The sequence below is a fragment of the Bacillus rossius genome (assembly GCF_032445375.1).
Source record: "Bacillus rossius redtenbacheri isolate Brsri chromosome 9 unlocalized genomic scaffold, Brsri_v3 Brsri_v3_scf9_1, whole genome shotgun sequence".
Classification (NCBI taxonomy): domain Eukaryota; kingdom Metazoa; phylum Arthropoda; class Insecta; order Phasmatodea; family Bacillidae; genus Bacillus; species Bacillus rossius.
Window position 1 is genome coordinate 18,109,546 of NW_026962012.1, and position 18,990 is coordinate 18,128,535.

The 18,990-nt window shown below is 37.4% G+C and overlaps 1 protein-coding gene across 1 annotated transcript in view; it reads right to left on the reverse strand.

The window, feature by feature from the left end:
* LOC134542736 (uncharacterized) overlaps positions 1 to 18,990 on the reverse strand; it is a 123,400-nt gene that overhangs the window by 40,424 nt on the left and 63,986 nt on the right. The window contains exons 7-9 of the mRNA XM_063387233.1: positions 16,681 to 16,909; positions 12,415 to 12,488; positions 9,811 to 10,087 (exon numbers count right to left, since the gene is read on the reverse strand). Coding sequence (XP_063243303.1) covers positions 9,811 to 10,087; positions 12,415 to 12,488; positions 16,681 to 16,909 — 580 coding nt within the window. The remainder of the gene's footprint in view (positions 1 to 9,810; positions 10,088 to 12,414; positions 12,489 to 16,680; positions 16,910 to 18,990) is intronic.

Sequence of the window (18,990 nt, forward strand, 5' to 3'; positions counted from 1 at the left end):
TTTTTTTTCTATATTGCTTTATAGAGTCTAGATTACATACAGACCAGGTAAATAACTATAAACTGGCAGAACAACGTCTGTCGGTATTTGAAAGTGATATAAATTATTTTGCACACTTGACATTCAAATTAAGAAGACAATTACTAACTACATCTGATCTCTAAACAGTTCTCCTTCACCCTGTGTTCAGCCCGGGCAACGCTGGGTACTGCAGCTAGTTATAAATATTTACAAAAAAAGAATAAAATACAAATACTCCACTAGCATGCACGGTTGCTAAAATCCTATAATTTAACATGTAAAATATATATATAATCCAGCAAAATTACCATGTAATTTACTATTCTACAAAATTGAGGCTATGTAAAAAATGATACAACAAGTTTTATTAGTTCAAATGCCCAGGCTTTTAATTCTTTCATTGTTCCTTTCAAATAACACTAGTCTCTTGCCAGTCATTTAAACTCTCCAGAATTAAAGTTCCGCTGAAGCTCTATAAGAACAGGTATACTGACTGAGTTCGGAATTTTCATTAGTTACTTGCCGAGTACGTTCACAGCTGGTAGTGTGTTGTAGCAAACACTTAAAAATTGAAATCAAATTCGTACGGCATTACTGCCAGTAAGAAATTTTCAAGCAGATATTGGGCATTCTGCTCTTCAGCCGGTGCAATGTCACATACATGCGAAGGTGCAAATTAGCGTGCCATGCTTGCTTGCTCAAAAGCAATTGACGTGCCTTTCTTGGCACGCACAAAATTCCTGTGAAATCTTCATAAACTCATCTGGCACTCTCACATATTCATTTTTGTCGCAGACAGACACTCACGACTCGCTCCTTGCAGAAAGTCCAACACGACTATGTCATGGCGCAACAATCACTCCCTCATACTCAACACTCCAGTGACATGAGTTTGTTCCCTCTTCCAGATCTCCAGTGGCGCTCCGCACAACTAAATATTTGCGTAACTATAAAATCTTGAACAATTTCAAACCTTACATAATTTTTACGTAGCCATAGTTTATGCTTTTATTTATTAACAACGAATAACAAAAACTAAAAATAAAATACATATTTATAAAATATACATTAACAAGCAACCAACCTCTATTGGTTTGCCAATTCACCAAACTATAAAACTTGTGGCTTTCACTAAAGGCTAAAATGAAATTACATCACAAATATAACTGATTTTAATTAGAAAATATAAATTGCCATTTTACAAAAAATTAATTAACTAAAAAAAATGTTCATTTAAAAGTCTTAAAACAATCAAGTCCAAAGGCATTAAATTCTTAAGTTTTTTTAAATATTTTTGAAGATTAACTTGAAGAAAATTAGTTTTCGATTCTACTTTGACTTTCTGAAGCTCCACACATCCTTCACATTTCCTTGAGGAGAACCCTCCAAATCCATGCTCTATTAATAGGGTTACAGCTCTCACCCTTACTCCCCTTTGCTCCTACACACTTTACAGCATAGGTCTCAATTCAGATTTTTTGTGTTTAAATGCTACAATAAGCTGAGACAAAGGTTTGTGATATTTGTTGTTGGAGTGTATCAATCCAAAACATCAAGTAGCTAGAAACTGCAGACTAGAGAATATTATTATGTGCCATTAAATGTATCCATCTTGCATTGAAATTACCACAAACATTGTTTTTTCATCAGTTCATTACAAATATGTGCCATGCATGATGAAACACAGACTAAAACTGCATTCCTAAGAGAGCCTTCGAAGTTGGATGTAGATCTGTGACAGTAAAGTGTTCATGCTAAAACAACGAACGGCACGACAAAGCATCCCTCAACTACCGACGTACAGGCCTGTGCAGTTCTGTGCAGCGTGCCGCACAGCAAAGCTGTCGTGTGGTGTACTTACGTGTGCGTGATGCCTCAAGTGCCACCGACCAGCGCCACGCACGTCTTGCGCCCATACGCTGCATGCAAGCAAGCAACCAACACCTCAATGCCACTGCCTCTCCGACACCACACGCAATCCGTGCCTCGCGAAGTCTCCACACACACAATAAGTAATATGTCAGAGGTGCCCATCCCCCCCAAACACTATGACTCACCCCCCCCCCCCCTAACCCAATGATCCCCCCCCCCCCCCCGAAATTTTTAATGCCATTTTCTCAATGATTTACTCAATTATTTTATAATATTATACTTTTTTAGTATTATATTTTATCACATTTTGCATTAATTAAAACTGATTTTCTAATAATAATTTTGGTCATATCAGATAATATTTCCATCCTGAACCGACAGATGCCAAACTGCTTTTGTTGAGGAAAGTGCGGGGTTGCCATTTGATTTACAAGATTCTTTTTAATTATCAAAACACCAGAAATGTATTTTCACATTAGAAGCTATAATTATGTAAATAAAATATACATTTTTCTCTTCTTTTAACCCCCCCCCCCCCTGAAATTTTAATGACGCAGTCTGCATCGTTACCCCCCCTTGTGGGCACCCCTGAATATGTTCACTGAAACTCTTATCTAAAACCCTCACAATGAGTCAAGCACTATGGAGTTATACACAGTAATTTATAAAATGAAATGTTTAGTCACTTTGCAATCAGGAAATATCCAGTTTATACTCCTACATTAAAACAAAAATAACCTGCATATCTGCATTAAAAGAAATTTTTATCAATTAACAATCATTTAAAAACGTACCTAGTCATATTTACACAAATAAACTAATCTGATTGAAAATGTTAAGGTACGAGATGAATACTGGAATTCCTTTTCAAAACAATAGCTTTTGTAATACTATTTTCTTTTTAAATATCTTTATCTCGTTAAACTGTATCTATTTCACAACGATAAAAACAATTAGCCCAATTTTTTTTATTAAAACTTGTTTATTGGTTATTCAGAACCACAAAATGGACCCCATTATTATTTGTACACGCTAATAACACAGAATATATACATAATTACATATGCTACACTAACAGAATTACAATAAATTAACAATAATATTGTGATGACTTTACAACACATGTTAACCAAATTAAAACTGCTGGACGGAACAAACATTCTTCATGTCAACACTTAACAGTAAAACAAGTTACACTCATATTTAGCAAGAAAAGTTGATGAAAGTATTCAAAATTAAAATAATTCCCAAGCTACATTGAAATTTGTAGATTCCAACAAGAAACTGACAAAAATAAGTTTTTTAAAATCTTTATTTAACTTATTATGGAAATTTTAATGTTCAAACTTTAAAAAATGGAATTACTATGACCACCACTACAAAAACTTCAAAAACAATTCTTGTTCTAGAGACAAAGACAGTAAAATTTGCATTACAAATTTTTGACACTTTTTACTAAGACTTTAAAACTGGAAATATATCACACCAATTAAGAGACAGAGACATAATTGTGTTACAGAAATGGACTAAACTTTTCCAGCAATGACATGATTATCTTAGCAGCAAGAATTTTCATCACAAGCTAAATTATAGTTATAGCTACTACTTTCATTCAAGACATGTTAACAATCTAAATTTTATAATTGTTTGAACAGCACATGAATTATTTTCACACAATGAATCCCAGTGCCAACTGACTCACTGAAGGCAGACAGACCGTATGCAATGAGAAAACAGCAAGGAAGACCACTGGGACTTTTCAAGATTCAAAAAATTTGAAATTGATTACATGCTTACGGATTCTGGCTTAATACAGCACCACATGCAAAATCATCTTCGTTGATTATTTTTCCTGAGCTCTGTTTTCTTACACTTCGGTGTAGAAAAATGAAAAATGGTTTTATTCTTTGTCTTACCCTCTGCTAGAATTCGTTTAACTTTTGATACACCTGTAGCAGCACTGTGTCAGGGACATTGGACGTCAATTTAAAAAAGTTTTTTTTTTGTTCACAGAAACGTGTTGCAACATTGTGGGCTGTCTCCCGTAATTGTGCCCGCAATGGTATGCCAGATTTAATATGCTATTTAAATCCGATGTAGAAGCAATGGCACAGATTGGTTTGTGCAATTAGGCCTGCCAGACAGCCGAGCCAGGAAGCGCTGCGTTACTAATCCCGCCCCCTACTCCACGCTCTCGTCACGTGATCCCAGAGACCTTGAGGTCTGCGCAGGTTCTTTTGCATCTTTTAGCACTATAGCGATCATTTACGGCTGCTGAACCAACATAAAATGATTAAAAAAAACCAGGATATGAAAACTTGTGCCTTGGAAAGAAAAAAACATTGTAGCGGAAAATCGTAAACATGACTGGAGAAAAACAAGTCGTTTTGTGTGATGGTGGTATAGCAACGAAAATATTATTTGAAAGGTGAGAATATGTAGCATGTGCTTCTTCAGCAGTTTCCAATATATTATGTTCAAACCTTTCTAACGTGGCATTGATTTTGGTCATCCCTGACAGAAGATGTTTATGGCACTTCACTGCTGTGAACAAAATGGCTGCTGTTTGGAGCAATTAAATTTTTGATGTTTTTTTCCGCCGCATTACGGAAAACCTGTTAAAATTCACAGTTAATCCATACATAAAATACTAACCACCAGCTATATTTAAATACATTTATTTATGATAAAGAACATTACTGAAAATATTTATACTTTTAATTGTACTCTTGAGGCAAGATTATAGAATGCTGCAAAAAATAACTGCAGAGTTCAACACTGGTACCAAAAATGTTACTAGTTTTACATAAAATCTTAAGAGGTAATACATAACTTTGAATAATTACTTCAGTCCTTAATTTGATATAAATTTGAAATATGGCCACAAGGTTTGCTTTTAAAAGTTTATTGTGAGGCTTATTATGAACAACATATACTTAATAGTAATGGAATCCCCACAAAGGCACAACTGCAAAAGAGAAGGCTGAACAATTAGAACATAACCTAGGTATGTCATTTGAGTGAAATTTGTTTTTATGTAGCAACTGATTTTGAACTATTGCTCTCTTAAGCAGTTTTTCCTGATACAGTAAAAACCTATTAAGAAAATATTGGAAAAAACCAAAAAAATGTGCTTCTTAAGCTGGAAAAATTATTAAACAAAAATTTCATAGGTTAAATAGTTGCGATGTTCGTAAAATGTACAGTATTAAAGTCTAAATGGAATTACATAGCATTATATATTACTTTGTAATTGTGATATACTTAGTAACCATACAGAAAATGTATTCAGTTGATGCAGAAATGATTAAACTGGCCTTTGTTACAAATGAAAGACTTCAGCGTGTGAAGCTATTTCATTCTACCATTTTATTATTCTTTTTTTCAAATCTGTGGCTGGGTTTTGATTCACAGCGGTGGAACTGTTAAGGCATAGTTGAACAGATGTTACAGAGGTAAGGCTGGTTAAACAGGTGTATATGAAGGGAAATACATCTACCAAGAAAAGGACTGGGAGTGATAAAATATCCCAAGCACAACTCAAGAATGAGAGAGTAACAAAACTTAGCAGTGCCCTTGAAGGCTTGGAGTGAGGGCGAGTCGATAGAACAAAGGAATTTTTTGTGTTAACTGCTGAATGCCTGAATCAACACGGACCACAGGGATTCTGGTTATCTCTCCATCCTTCCAGGTAGCTTCTGCCAAGGAAGAACCCCGAAATTAAAAAAAACGTGTACAAACAAGAGTGAGATATTATTAAAATCCTGTCTGCAATTAAGAAAATAAATATATAATCTCTACCTCCCGCTGCCGCTCAAATCAGTTTCATGCCCTAGGGTAATAATTTTCGGCCATCACTCCAGATTCCCGGTTATTCATCTAATAATAAAAAATATATATACCTTGAAACAACAAAAAATTTGTGAATATTTTTGAATGGATAAAAAAAAATTGTGAATTTTCAAAGAAATTCGGAAGTTCAAAATTTCATGAAATATTTAACTTGCATTAAAATTCATTTCCAACTGTTAAACAGTGTTAAGTAATTTTTCTTAAAATCACGAAAACAATTTTTCCGGGTCTCTATGGTAGGGTCATTATGCCACCTCGACCCCTCCTCTCTGGAGGGGAGTGCAACGCGACGGATACGAGCCACCGCTGGCGAGTGGTGTCGCCAGCGCGACAACCGACCGTGTGACGATGCACGCCAGTTGATCATCAGCGCTCGAGAGGGAAAGGTGTGCACGCGGCGCGGAGGACGCAACCCAAATTGTACCAGCGTGTGAGCGCCGCGAATTCCTTCATCACCATCAGAGAGCCACCATCACTCCTGCCGCCTGCTGCAGCCACGTGGCGACGTCACGCCCTGAAACGAGTCTCTGCTCGCCCTGCCAACTGGCCCGTAGGTATGGAATCAAGGTGAGTTGGCACCCCTAAAGAAATTTATTTTGAATGGCAGAGGCGGTAGGACAACAGTATCATCCTAATAATTTTGTTTACGTCAATATATGTTAACATAAACAACATTATAAGGATGACGTTGACCGGGGCTACGCTCCCTAGAGCATGATATGTTACCACCCTCCTACCCCTTTTCTTCCGTCCCGTCCATTAGAATCTCCCTCGGCCAACGTATGCGTGTGTGCGTGTGTGAACAACCCGGCAAGAGGCAGAGTCAAGCCAGTGCCTCGTTCCCTCCTAATTTATATTTAATTATTATTGTATTTCTTTAATTATCCCTAGTATTGTGTATGTAAGTTTCAGGGCATAATTCTTTATTTCATTTGTTTTCCTTTTGGCAGAAGTGCTTACATTAACAAAACAAAAACTCGCTCAAAATATTAAATTTACTACACAAACACTCAAAAATGCCAAGCAGTAAATAAAAACGTGACCACTATGTAATAAACATCCACTAGAAATGTTAACATGCTGCCCGAACACTGGACGGTACATGTCCTGTCATCTAGCGGGTCACAGTCTAACAAAGACGTGTGGTTAGTACAGATAGCTGTTGCCCCTGACGCGCACGATGAAAAGAAAATGTGTTCAGCAGAACTAACCACCACCCCTGTGTGGACATAATTTTTGTGGTTAGTTAACTAACCATCGCCCTTCAAAGAGTTAAGCCATGTCTTCTTAAACAGGTTTTACTGTAATAAGTTTTTAGCATCTAGTCCCTTGCAAATGTATTAACAGGGTTTTACTGTAGTTATTATGGGATTAAAGATGAGTATGTGAGTGAAAATAAAGATGGTAGTAGACATGAGAAAGTGAGTACAAAATATAATGCAAAGGAAGTGTGTCAAATAAGCCCTTCGAATGGAGTTAAAGAGACACAGGTAAACACAGGCTGCAATATGTGAGGCAGATTAAGTGGCTGAATTATGTGCTATATGTAGGGAGATGAAAAGACTAAAGTAAGACAGATCCGCATAAAACCGGCGTGAAGACAGATGGGACAACGACTAACCCGATTCACTTGAGAAAATTTGGCTTTGCTGCGAAATTAGTTAGCTACATACAAAGATCATTAACAAATGTTGCATACTTTATAACTTATAAGTAACGCTTGCCACAAACTGGTTTAAAAAATAACGTTAATGATTTCAATAAGAAATAAGAATAAAATGCTTAGCAGCCACATACTGAAAAGTATAAATACTGACAACAGTAAGAACAACACATCAAAAGAAATGAGTATTAAATGTACATGGACATGGGATTTCTCTGGAACTACATTATGCCTAGAACCTAAGTTTTGAAACAAAATAATTAAATATTGTTTTGAGTCTTGTCTCTAGAAACAGAACAGAAAACTCTCACTGAGACACATCCGCCACACAAAACAGCTGATTCACAATACATGTAGAAAACATTACATTCAGCAATGCTTTGCAAACAACTAATGAACATCACATCTTGTCTACATACAAATATTTACATTCTTATAACAAAAAACCATAAAATTCAAATAAATCTAAATATGTAAATTTATTCTGCAATACAACATGAATAAATCCAGTAGCCAGTGATTATTTTATGAAAACATTTACATTAAAAATTTAAAAAATATATATATATATTTTACATTAGTTATTACTACAGGGTAAAAAGGTTCTAATTAAATTTTTGTTTGATTAGTAGCTAAGCATACAAAAACGTAACATAGTTTATAAAACTCATAAGATACAATACTAATGAAAATAAAATAACTGTAAACATAACAAACACTAATAATATGGTCAAAAGTAAAGAAATTTTAAGTACTCTTGTAACAAACCCTTATCACAGGTATAGTCAAAATAAATTTCACATAAAAATAAAACAGCAAATATGCAGACATGTGTGTGTGTGTGTCATTGCAATACATGTTTGTGATACATGACGAACATACCCAGAAGGCACATCAGGACACCCACACCAACACGAGCACCTAAAGATATGTTATTATGTACTGTAGAGCCACAACCAAGTTATCTATCTATAAGTACAAGTACAAATATACGTACACCTTAGCAATTTCCTTCACCAAATACCAACATTAAAAACATGCACTTAAAAAATAGACTGCATATGCTTGAAACAAATGGGCTCGTCGCGAAAGACCAGAATTGAAGAAATGCAAATGTATGGCACTCAAAAGTCAGCATCTGATCAAATGCAAAGTCAAGAACTGTGACAAATGTCATCCTCAAGCATAAACATTAAGCACATAAACATGAAACAAAATATTAAAATCGATAGTGGGAGTTTCTTTGAAAGACGGTGAGTGATGATAAAATCTGAGTATAAACTAGACTACACATTTTTCTCCAGAATACTGCCAGGAAGGAACTTGAACAGAGCATTAAACACACTAAATAATACTACATTTGTGAATAGCCTGGCCAACTCTGGTGAGGACGGCGAAAAAGAAATCACATGCAAGGTGCTGGAATGACTGTATCCAACTAACACAGCTGACAGTTGCAGAACAAACAAGAGGCATTGTAAGATTAGAACAATTGTGGAAATTAAATGTCACCGAAATTAGCGTTTAACGTAACAATTTCTTTTGGTCAAATCATAGAAAACTTGAACGCTAAAATATTAGCACCAGGATCCAAAACAGCCCAGTCGTCGTCCTGTTGCACAACGTGGGCGACATAACTCTACCGCACAGAGCAACCACCCGGAGGACCAGGGCAAGTAGTCAACTGATAAAAAACATAACTGGTACCATGCTCTGACGAGTATGAGAATCAGCTCAGCTGTCTGAAGTAAGCTTTTTTCTTTTAATTATCAGAGGGAGATAAAAATAAACTGAAAAATCTTTAATGGACATGAAGTACCGGCTGGAAGAAAATACTTTCCAAGTAGAATAACCAAATATTCATAAAAATCTCTATCTGAAAATGAAAAACAAAAAAAATAAATGAATAAAACTAAGTACATAAACACATAGGAAAAACAAATAGTTAATGTACTGGTGTAGCCTTCTTGTATCAGCTCCTAAGCCAAACAATGAAGAAACAGTACAAAACAAACCTATCGTAGAGCAGCATTCAGGCACAGAAGTGAGATTCCCCAAGTTCACACTACCTATAACCCTTCGCCAATCTGGACAACCAACCGAAAAGCTGAAAACCAAAAGATGAAGATCCTAAATGCTTCATGATGCGGTGAACCTATCAGCCGTGAAAATTCTTAATCTCAGGAGCTGCAATGGCGCCACGTGAAACATCGAACCAACTGTCAACTGCAGCGCAGGAAGCAGGTCCCAAGGCAACTCCCGGTTGGAGCCCGGGGCTCAGCAGGCAGGCATGCTCCCCTCAGTGCGAACACGCGCGGAAGGTGCCGAGTGCGGCAGTGCAGGGGAGGACTAGTCGAAGCCAAAGTCGGGCAGGCAGCAGAACTCTGCCGGGGAGCACTTGCCTCTGGGCTTGTACTTGAGGTGCTCCTCCACGAACTGGCAGGGGCACTTGGAGGAGAAGCAGTGTCGCAGGGGGGAGAGGGGCAGCGCCCTGCGGTCGGCCCCGTCCACCGTCAGGTCGAGGTGCCGGCGCACGAACTCCCGCGCCCAGCGGTGCGAGTAGCGCAGCAGCACCAGCTCCGCGCGCTCCTGCCGACAAGCCAGCCCGCCACCGTCACATGCACGCGCAAGCCAGTCCTCTACACTCTCCAGCCGTCCTACTACAAGTGGACAGACACACTAACGACACTGTTATCAATGAGGGCGTGTAAAGAAATATTTTTATTGAATTCAAATCTTAAGTCGAACATTACTGAAATATTAAGCTACATTAAAAAAAAATTCATTCTTACATCTTCAAGTGCTTAAATAGGTGCTTATCAGCACATCTTGCATACCATGCACTAGGTGAGAAATAATTAGTAAGATGTTGTAAGATGTTTAGACGATTAACCAACTGCCACTGTTTGTATATAAAAAAAAATATTTCTTATGCAATTATGCAATAACAAGATAAACTTATGAATGCAGCTACATTTTAAATGTGGAATAATTACAATGATTGCCTGAAATGAACTGAGTATCTTTTCAGAAGGTTTGAGATCCAACTGTTTTGAAAATTTTAAAACTCTTGTGTTAGAAATTTTGCTCTTACTAAGTTAAATGTGCAAGTATTCAGCACACAAAAAAAAGTATAGAAAAAAGTTCTTTCTGTCTTTCCCACTTTAAGTATTCACAGCTTAGATAAACAATACATTTTTAACAGTTATGTGTACACCCACTCAACACATGGACCCCTACAAGACAACTTGCTGGAAATGCGATCTGCAACGGAGAACGTGCGACTGCAACACAAACAGCTACAGAACACTAGAATGTTCACGACTCTACGGACATGTTGCAGCGGGTTTGCGGGAGAGGAGAGTGTGCAGGTTTCAGCAGTGACCCAGATAATCCACTCCAATTAATTACAGCAAGATTCAAAGAAGCGCTTTTTTCTTTTTCGTTAATTTTTATTTCCATACACGCACAACGGCAACGGCACTTGTGTAGCATTAAATACAATTTTGCTCTTTTCTTAATAGCTATGTATTCACTTCCTTCATTGCATATTTATCTCAGATGATGGCCCGAATGTCAGCCAACGTTTATATTACGCCATCCCGCATGTAAGCAGCAGCTCTGGAGAGAAAAAAGCCAAAAGCTTTCAGGGCTAGTTTACCTCACACCTGTTAGGATGTGCTAATGGTCAGGCCTGCGCAAATATTGAAATTTTCGGATACGAATACAACTAATAAACTATTCGTATTCGATTCGACCTAAAATACTAACACCCTGAAATAATGAATATTCGTTTGCTTACGAATACTTGACATAGTGTACCAACGTTTACTGGTGAGATTAAAACATTTGTGCAATATAAATAACCTTTTTTCGATGTTTAATGGGACTTTGGAATCCAATACATCAACATTAAGCAAGGTTTTAAATATTGAACAAGTATTAAAAGTTTTTCCCGCTATTATCTCGCTGAAGAGTAACGGAAAAAAATCATGTAAACAATTCAAAACATGGCATATTTGTCATTTCAAACTTGATAGCCAATTATTATTTGTATTTTTTGTCACACACACTACAAGAGGGAAAAAATAAACGTCAAAAACCATGGACTACACCACAAAACACAGACACTCCATTGAGATGGGTATTAAAAAAAGAAATTGTCATAGTTTCAAAGTCTATACATAAATTGATCAAACCATAAGATACAGTAGCAGATTACTTGCTGTATATATCTATGAAGAAACACACGTTGTGACACAAAAAGTTATAAAAAACCTAAATAATGGTTTAAGAATCAAGATGAAATTAGCAAAAATTGTGGTTATAATATTGCTGAACTAAAATAAACAGTCGCCAGTAAACAATGAAAACTCGGGAATAACTAGGGTTTAAATATGTAAATAAAAGCTACTTCAATTACTACTTTGATAATTCAGCATTTTAAAAAAGATTCACGTTTTCGTAAAATAGACTGCAATGGATTACACAGTATTTTGTATGTAGGGACTGTTAACTATTACGCAGTTAGCACTATGACAGTGAGTACAGAACCATCATGAGATTCAATAAACAGTGTGTACTTTTGTGCCACTATTTCCGTTAGTTGAGCTTACGAGAAAAAAATTGCCGACTACTAAACTGCACTACTCCACTTGACTCAGCGTTAAAATATGCTATTCTCGTGTGCACCCCTAATTCGTACCACAATAAGTCTGAGTGAGGACATTCTACCTGCATTAGAGTGAGATAGTGGAATTCAAATACAAACTAATTATTTATAGAATGTAATTTCTTAAAATTAAAGAAATTAGCCTGTTAGACTACTTTTTGTCTCACACAAACTAACTGAATGAATTTGATCTCTGAGCTTTAAAAAGGCAAGCTTGTATTATCACATTACTGAAATTAATTTGAAATCAGATAGTTAAAAAAAAAAAAAAATACAAAACGTTGCTACAATGTATACAGCCGTATCGCTCCCATTCCTAACCCTGTGAACTGACCACATCAGTGCCGAGCAAGTGAGGTGACTTGCTGATCGCATCCAAGTGCCAAGCAAGGGAGGCTGATTTTATATCTGGAGCTCAGTGACAATGCCTGTGCTCGTACGTGCGTGAACACGCCTTGGCGGGAGGTTAAAAATACATGGCAGCTGAATTGGTGGGTGAAGGGGAGCGAGTAGGTGAGTAGGTGAGTAGGCAACTGTTCATGGCTTTATGTTGAGTTCAGGCACACGCATAAATAGTGTTCAACATTGATGAGTCTTATTTCCGATTTAACTTACGATTAAGGAAAAAGAAGATAGAGAGATACACACTGTTTACAATAAGGTGAGACTGTTTTTGACTAGTCTTTAAGCAAACATTCACATTTTGACACCTCATTATTGTCACCAGACTTACAATTCCTGTGTGAATTATTTATTTTGTAAAATTTATAAAAATATCCCACCAACAAAATCTAAAAAGTTCATTGAATTGCCAAAAAAGTCTTGCCTCACCATGAACAGAGTGCAGTGTTAAGTAGGATTTTTTTTTTTTACTGTAATGCCTGTGTGCTTGTGTAAGAGGCACTCACATTCCCCCCTACCACCCCTTTTTGTCAGCTAGGCAGGAGAAGTAATTGCCTGAGTTGTCAAAAGACAAACATCGCAGTTGTGGGCCCTTGATGAAGGAGGGGGGGGGGGGGGGGCAGAGGGATGATCGCCATGTGTTCAGCCAAACTGGTGCTGACCGATGTCATATATTTGTAACTGCTTGTCTTTCCTTTCCAAAGCTTCGCACACCCTTATTAATTATTCCACTATTCTTAAAACCAAGTCATAAATAACATTCACAAAGTTTATTTGATAACATGTGTTAACATGCACATAAGCAACACTGCTCAACGCCAACATCACTACCTTTGATGGCTCACGTCATTTTTTTTGTGTTTGCTCCTCGGGGAACCTTTCAGCAACCCATAAACATGCAAGAAGCCATGCACTTTGCCAACTTATCTACTGGCGAAGCTTGTGTGGTGCCAACTCAAGGTAGAGTGTTGACTGAGGGACGTGCTGGGTTGAAGGGACTGAGGGAACAAGCAGCAAGGGGCACACAACCTTCTGAAGCCAAGCCACAAGCAAGCTTACGATAGGTACATACACACTTACAAAGACACATCGAAACAGTATTACAAAAAAGGACTGTTCAAATTTTCTATGCAAAAAAATGAAATATATAAAAAAGAAATACAATTTTGTTTAGATAAGAAACCAAATTTGGTATCCCAATGTACAAGTAATGAACCAAAAAAATCATTCCATGAAATTTAAAATGCTTGAAGAGAGTTCATTTGAAGTAATTTTGTCTAAATATTCCTGTAGTTGTACACTTGTATAGCTACATAAATGGATTACAGATTACAGCTTGCTGCAAAGATTCAGAATGATTAATTTTTTTTTTCCCCATAGGAAAGTTTGATAATGTGTAATAATAATAACGCTTACACATTTCATAGACATGCGAACAGAAGGAGAGAAACGTGATCTAAAGAGAGAGTACAGTTTTGTGGCTTTGATGTCACAAACTTGTTGTTCACAGAGCAGCTAGTACTTGTTTGTCCACTGAATCAGTTCAGTCCTGCTATTTAAAAAGCATGCTGGCTTAGTTGATGCAAACACATAAGTGGTACGTTGTACAGTCATCAAGAAATTTTTTAAAACCAAACGTCCTTTGAACAAGGGACGGAAAGCGATAAAAGCATATTTAGCATGGCTAAAATGCTAGAAGATGACTTGCAAGAAATTGCAATTACATATTAGCAACGTAATTGAAGTGAATGCTGAAGGAGACTAAAACATGTTTTAAATTGCAGACAAAAATAATATTCAAAAGCAGTTCCATATATTTAACAACTCTATTATAACAAATGTATTAGCTGTACGCACATATAAAGAAATAGATTAACTAAATGAAAACCTTGCAAGAATATATTTAAATAACCATAATATGAGCCTAGGTATTAATATACAGTTATAAATATAAATATATTTTAAACTCTTTACAATTTTTATTCATTTAAGTTTCTAGATGTTTAAAACTCTACAAAAAAATATTAATATTGACTTTAGATAATGTACTGCCCAAACAAAGCCAATTTTAATTGCTCAAACAAGGCATATAGACTCAGCTATGAAAGTTTTTACAAGTGAACTGATTAAAGCACTGTGCAACTGTCCAATTCTCCTCTCTTGTCATGCACTCAAGCAGACATTGCATTGTTTATTATTTATTCACTGGAACATGCTTACTGGATAAATTTTTTTAACAAACCTGTCCTCTAAAGACAGATAAAAATCTTCAGTCAAGCAAGGTGTGAAATGTGCTAGACAGTCAATCTTGTAATATTGCACAGTATTAAGTTGGTGTTCCTTATGATGGGATCTATCTGCACTCTAAACCAATTTTATGATAAAGTTTGTTTTGACTTATGTGTCCATCTTTTGTAATCTTACTAACAGACACGCCTATAAAAATTGTCACATTTCAGTTAATGTAAGTTTTATTTCTTGGCAGACAGTGCATTTTTCCCATAATGATGTTTTCCATATTTTTGTAATTGTTTATTGTATATACAACTGTAAAGCTATTGCTTTTTGTAATTTTTACTAACCTACAAAGTTGATACTTTTTTTCATAACATTTTAATATATTAAATGAAATAAAAATTAAAGAAAGTCTTATTTTTGGCATAGGATACTTGTATATATATAAAATTATTTCTGGGCAACCTAATCAGTAAAATAAGAAAATTCAATTTTTTTAATGCAAATTCTGTGTAAAAGGTAAACATTTTTTAAATTATGGTCTTTAGAAGTGTATAGAAAACTGATTAGGGAAAACAAGTCATCAGTATAGAGTAGAAAAAATAAATAAACCATAAAGTTGCTCACTAATTACAAATCTGTTTTGTTCTTTTTATAGCAGTTTGAGTATTACAAATTAAATTTAATTTTAAGTACGTTCAATGGTATAGTAGAACAAACATAATCCTAATTTGCTAAAAATGTTTTTGGGTCACAGCTCATTTTATGTAGGTACAATTTATTTTCCATGTGTGTTGGAGTTGCAAGTAGGTTTGTAATTTGTATTTTTAATTTTGTTGATTATAACACTCTTGCACAACCTTACAAGTCAATTAAGTGCTTATTTGCTGACTAGTACTTGGCATAATTGTCAATAGTTTAAATGATATTGAAAATGGCTTTGGAAAGATTAGTTTGAATTTTGTAAGTGAAGTGACTATTTTATTATATTTTTTAACTTTGAAGTTTTTCAAGTTACTTAGAAATGTAATAATAGAAACTACAGTTTAACACAAACTTGACTGTACGTCTGATAAGAAAAACAAATGATCATGAATACAAGACAAACTCAAACATCAGACATGATATGTAAGTCAGTAGTTTTTACATTCTGTTACTGAACACGAGCATTTAGAACAGTCAAATTGTTTCAGATGATGACTACCTCATAAATCATGTATCTCAATAAATATGTTTTTATTGTTGTTTAAATCAAGTGTATGCAATATGACTAATTCCCTCCCTCCCCCACAATTTAGATGTTTCATGAAATCAAGAAGAAAAAAATTACATACATTAAAAGAGAAGTTACTGAATATTCAGACAAAACTGTACTAGAATATCTATGAAACTACCATGTTATTTGAAATACATTATACTCCCGTAAATAGCTTTCGGTTAATAACTTAAGATATTACTGTTACTTCTATACATTCAAAACAATGCAATGTACAAGAAAACATTCAAAATAATGACGCTAAAAACTTGAATAAATGCTGCCAAGAAAACACAAGACCTTATGTCAAAACCAGGGGCGCAACAACAGGGGGGGGGGGGGGGCAAGGGTATTTAGCCCCCCCCCCCCCTTCTGAAACCTTGAAGTGGGGGCAAACGGGGGCAAAGAAATGTGCTGTGTAATCAATTTTTTGATAATAAAACTGCTTAAATCTCACCATTTTCCACCTTGAAATACAAATTTTCCCGGGGGAGGACCCCCGGACCCCCCGCCGCTTCAATAAGGGGGATCGATGATTATTAAAAAGGTATATTGCGCCCCCCCCCCTCCCCCCCACCCCCATCGGGAAATTCGGTTGTTGCGCCCCTGGTCAAAACTAAAACAGTGCATACACAACAAATGAACTACGCACTGCAACTAGAACACACAAAAGGCCCAGGGAGAGCAAGTAAGCAGCTCAGTCCAGGCCCCGCTCGGCCAGGTAGGCCGCCCAGCAAGGGCACAGGTCGCGGCTGTGGCTGCGCGGCTTGTTGCGCAGGTACTCCTCGATGTACTGACAAGGGCACAACGCGCAGGACAGGTGGCGGGGGTCCGTGGGGTTTCCCCCCTCCTCGTCCACCGTCCAGTCTATCCGGCGCCGGAGGAAGTCCTTGGCCCAGCGCTGAGCGTACCTAGTGAGCAACTGTTCTCCTCTGGCCTGCGACAAGTCGGGAGCAAGCATTAGCACGGCTCCGGCACGTTTGGTAAGTCTGACCCTGGCCGTGTGGCAATTCACTGATCATGTCAAACATGCAATTGCCAATTGGTAGTATAAGAGAAGCAAGTTACACATATTACGTAAGAGCACATTAAAAAAAATGATTACACTACTGGACATGTTGAACAAACTACACACTAAGGACAAATAATGAATAACCCATGAAGTAAAATTTTCACGGAACATATCGTCGCTTAAGAAACCACACCGCCTACGTGACAAAATGGAAATTTTTCAGGTGAGTTTAATAACTTTATGCACTATGCTGGAACTGTATAGTAGCTGTTAATATAAAAAAAGACCATAGTAGCGCATTCTGTTCGATTTTCATCAAATTCACTTCATGAGAAGATTCCACAGGAAAAAAAACTAAAAAAAATTTCACTTAGGCAGTGATGTTTCTTAATCGACAATATATTAATCTACGCAGATTTCAAGGAAAGATCATCAACTGCAATAGTTACGATTATGTGACTTCTGAATAATTTATACCTAGTTTCTCATTTCACAACCCAATGTCAGTTAAAAAGTAAACACACACAGAACACACACACACACTAGATAAAGTACTTGGAGTTGCTTGGGCTAAAATGCTCAAATACCCTTGGAAAACCTCATTCTCAGTTGATGACTAAGCTGAGTTACAAGTCTGTAGGGCATATACTTGAAAAATGGGAAACTTTAATCTTTTATACCCCTATAAAATTGTAACAGAGATGAAGAATGCATCAACAATGCAATAGCCGTTGCCATAGAGACAAGGGAAGCATTAACAATGCAACTGCTGATGCCATGGATATTTTGACCAAAAACGAGAATTTTGATCTTGGGAGCTGATTTCTGTTAAATCCTTTCTTAACTATGTCTACATAGCAAAAGGAAATTATGTGCCAAATTTGAAGTCTCTAGGTCTCAAAGTTCTGGAGAATTTGTGATAAGTGAGTCAGTGAATGGTGTCACGCACATGCACACATGCACAAGCATGCACACACACTCATGCACACATACACATGCACTGTGCTGCGAATCAGTAACCTCTTGGCACAAATCAAGGTTTTACCTTAATTTCTTTCCTTACTGAACTCCAACTTAAACTTTGCCGGACTGGTTTCCGTTTGTGTTTCCCAGCGCCGCGTGCTGATGATCCAGCAAGGCTCACGCTTTTCTCCTCGCTCCTGATCGCGGCTAGGATGTAATTCCTCTCCCCTCTCCCTCACCCTGACTCCGGGCAAGACTCCTCGGAGTTACTGCTCCCGTCAGCCCCTACTGGGGCACGAGCCTCCTAAGATGTCGTCTGAACCAGGCAACTCTGGTCAGGCCTGGAGATCCATTTTTCCATGGCCAGGACAAGCCAGAGAAGCCATTTTTGCCTAGTTCCCACTACGCCAGTTTCCCCCCGTGTGCTTCCTAGAACCAGGGGTCCAGTGCACTGCTACCGCCTCTCATGCGCGACCTGTCGGTCGTATGTAGTACCAAGGCCCAGATAGTTTTTCCCCTTCCCGCCAGGTGGCGACTGCCACCAGAGCCATCGGCTACCAGACGGTCATTAGTCTTAGCGCCCACGCACGCCATCTGCCGGCAGTCTTGGGAACTAAGGTCTTGTTTTATTTGTGGGTCCCTACTACCTAAGGACCTATGGCTCATCAGAGGCTACTATCTCCTCCCATCTCCTCAGCATAGCTCCGCCCCTTTCGGCACCAGCTGACTCACGGCTGTTACCTCCCAGTGCACGAACAGGCTAATCACAGATTCTTGCCTCGCCTCACGGAATTTGTGGTTGCGCCGAGATAGACTGATCACTACCTGTGGCGAGATGTAGTCACTTTCGTGTGGGAATGATATTCCTTTGTTGTCTTGTTAGCTTTTCTGTCTTGTAGCTATTTAGCAGTGCCGCTCCGCAATAGTACTTCATTTCGGTCCCACGCATCTTCCTCGGCCATACTAACTTGATATTATATTCAGTACTACCCACCAAATGGTGATACACCTCGTTTTTATTTTTATTTTGGCCTTCCTTGCAT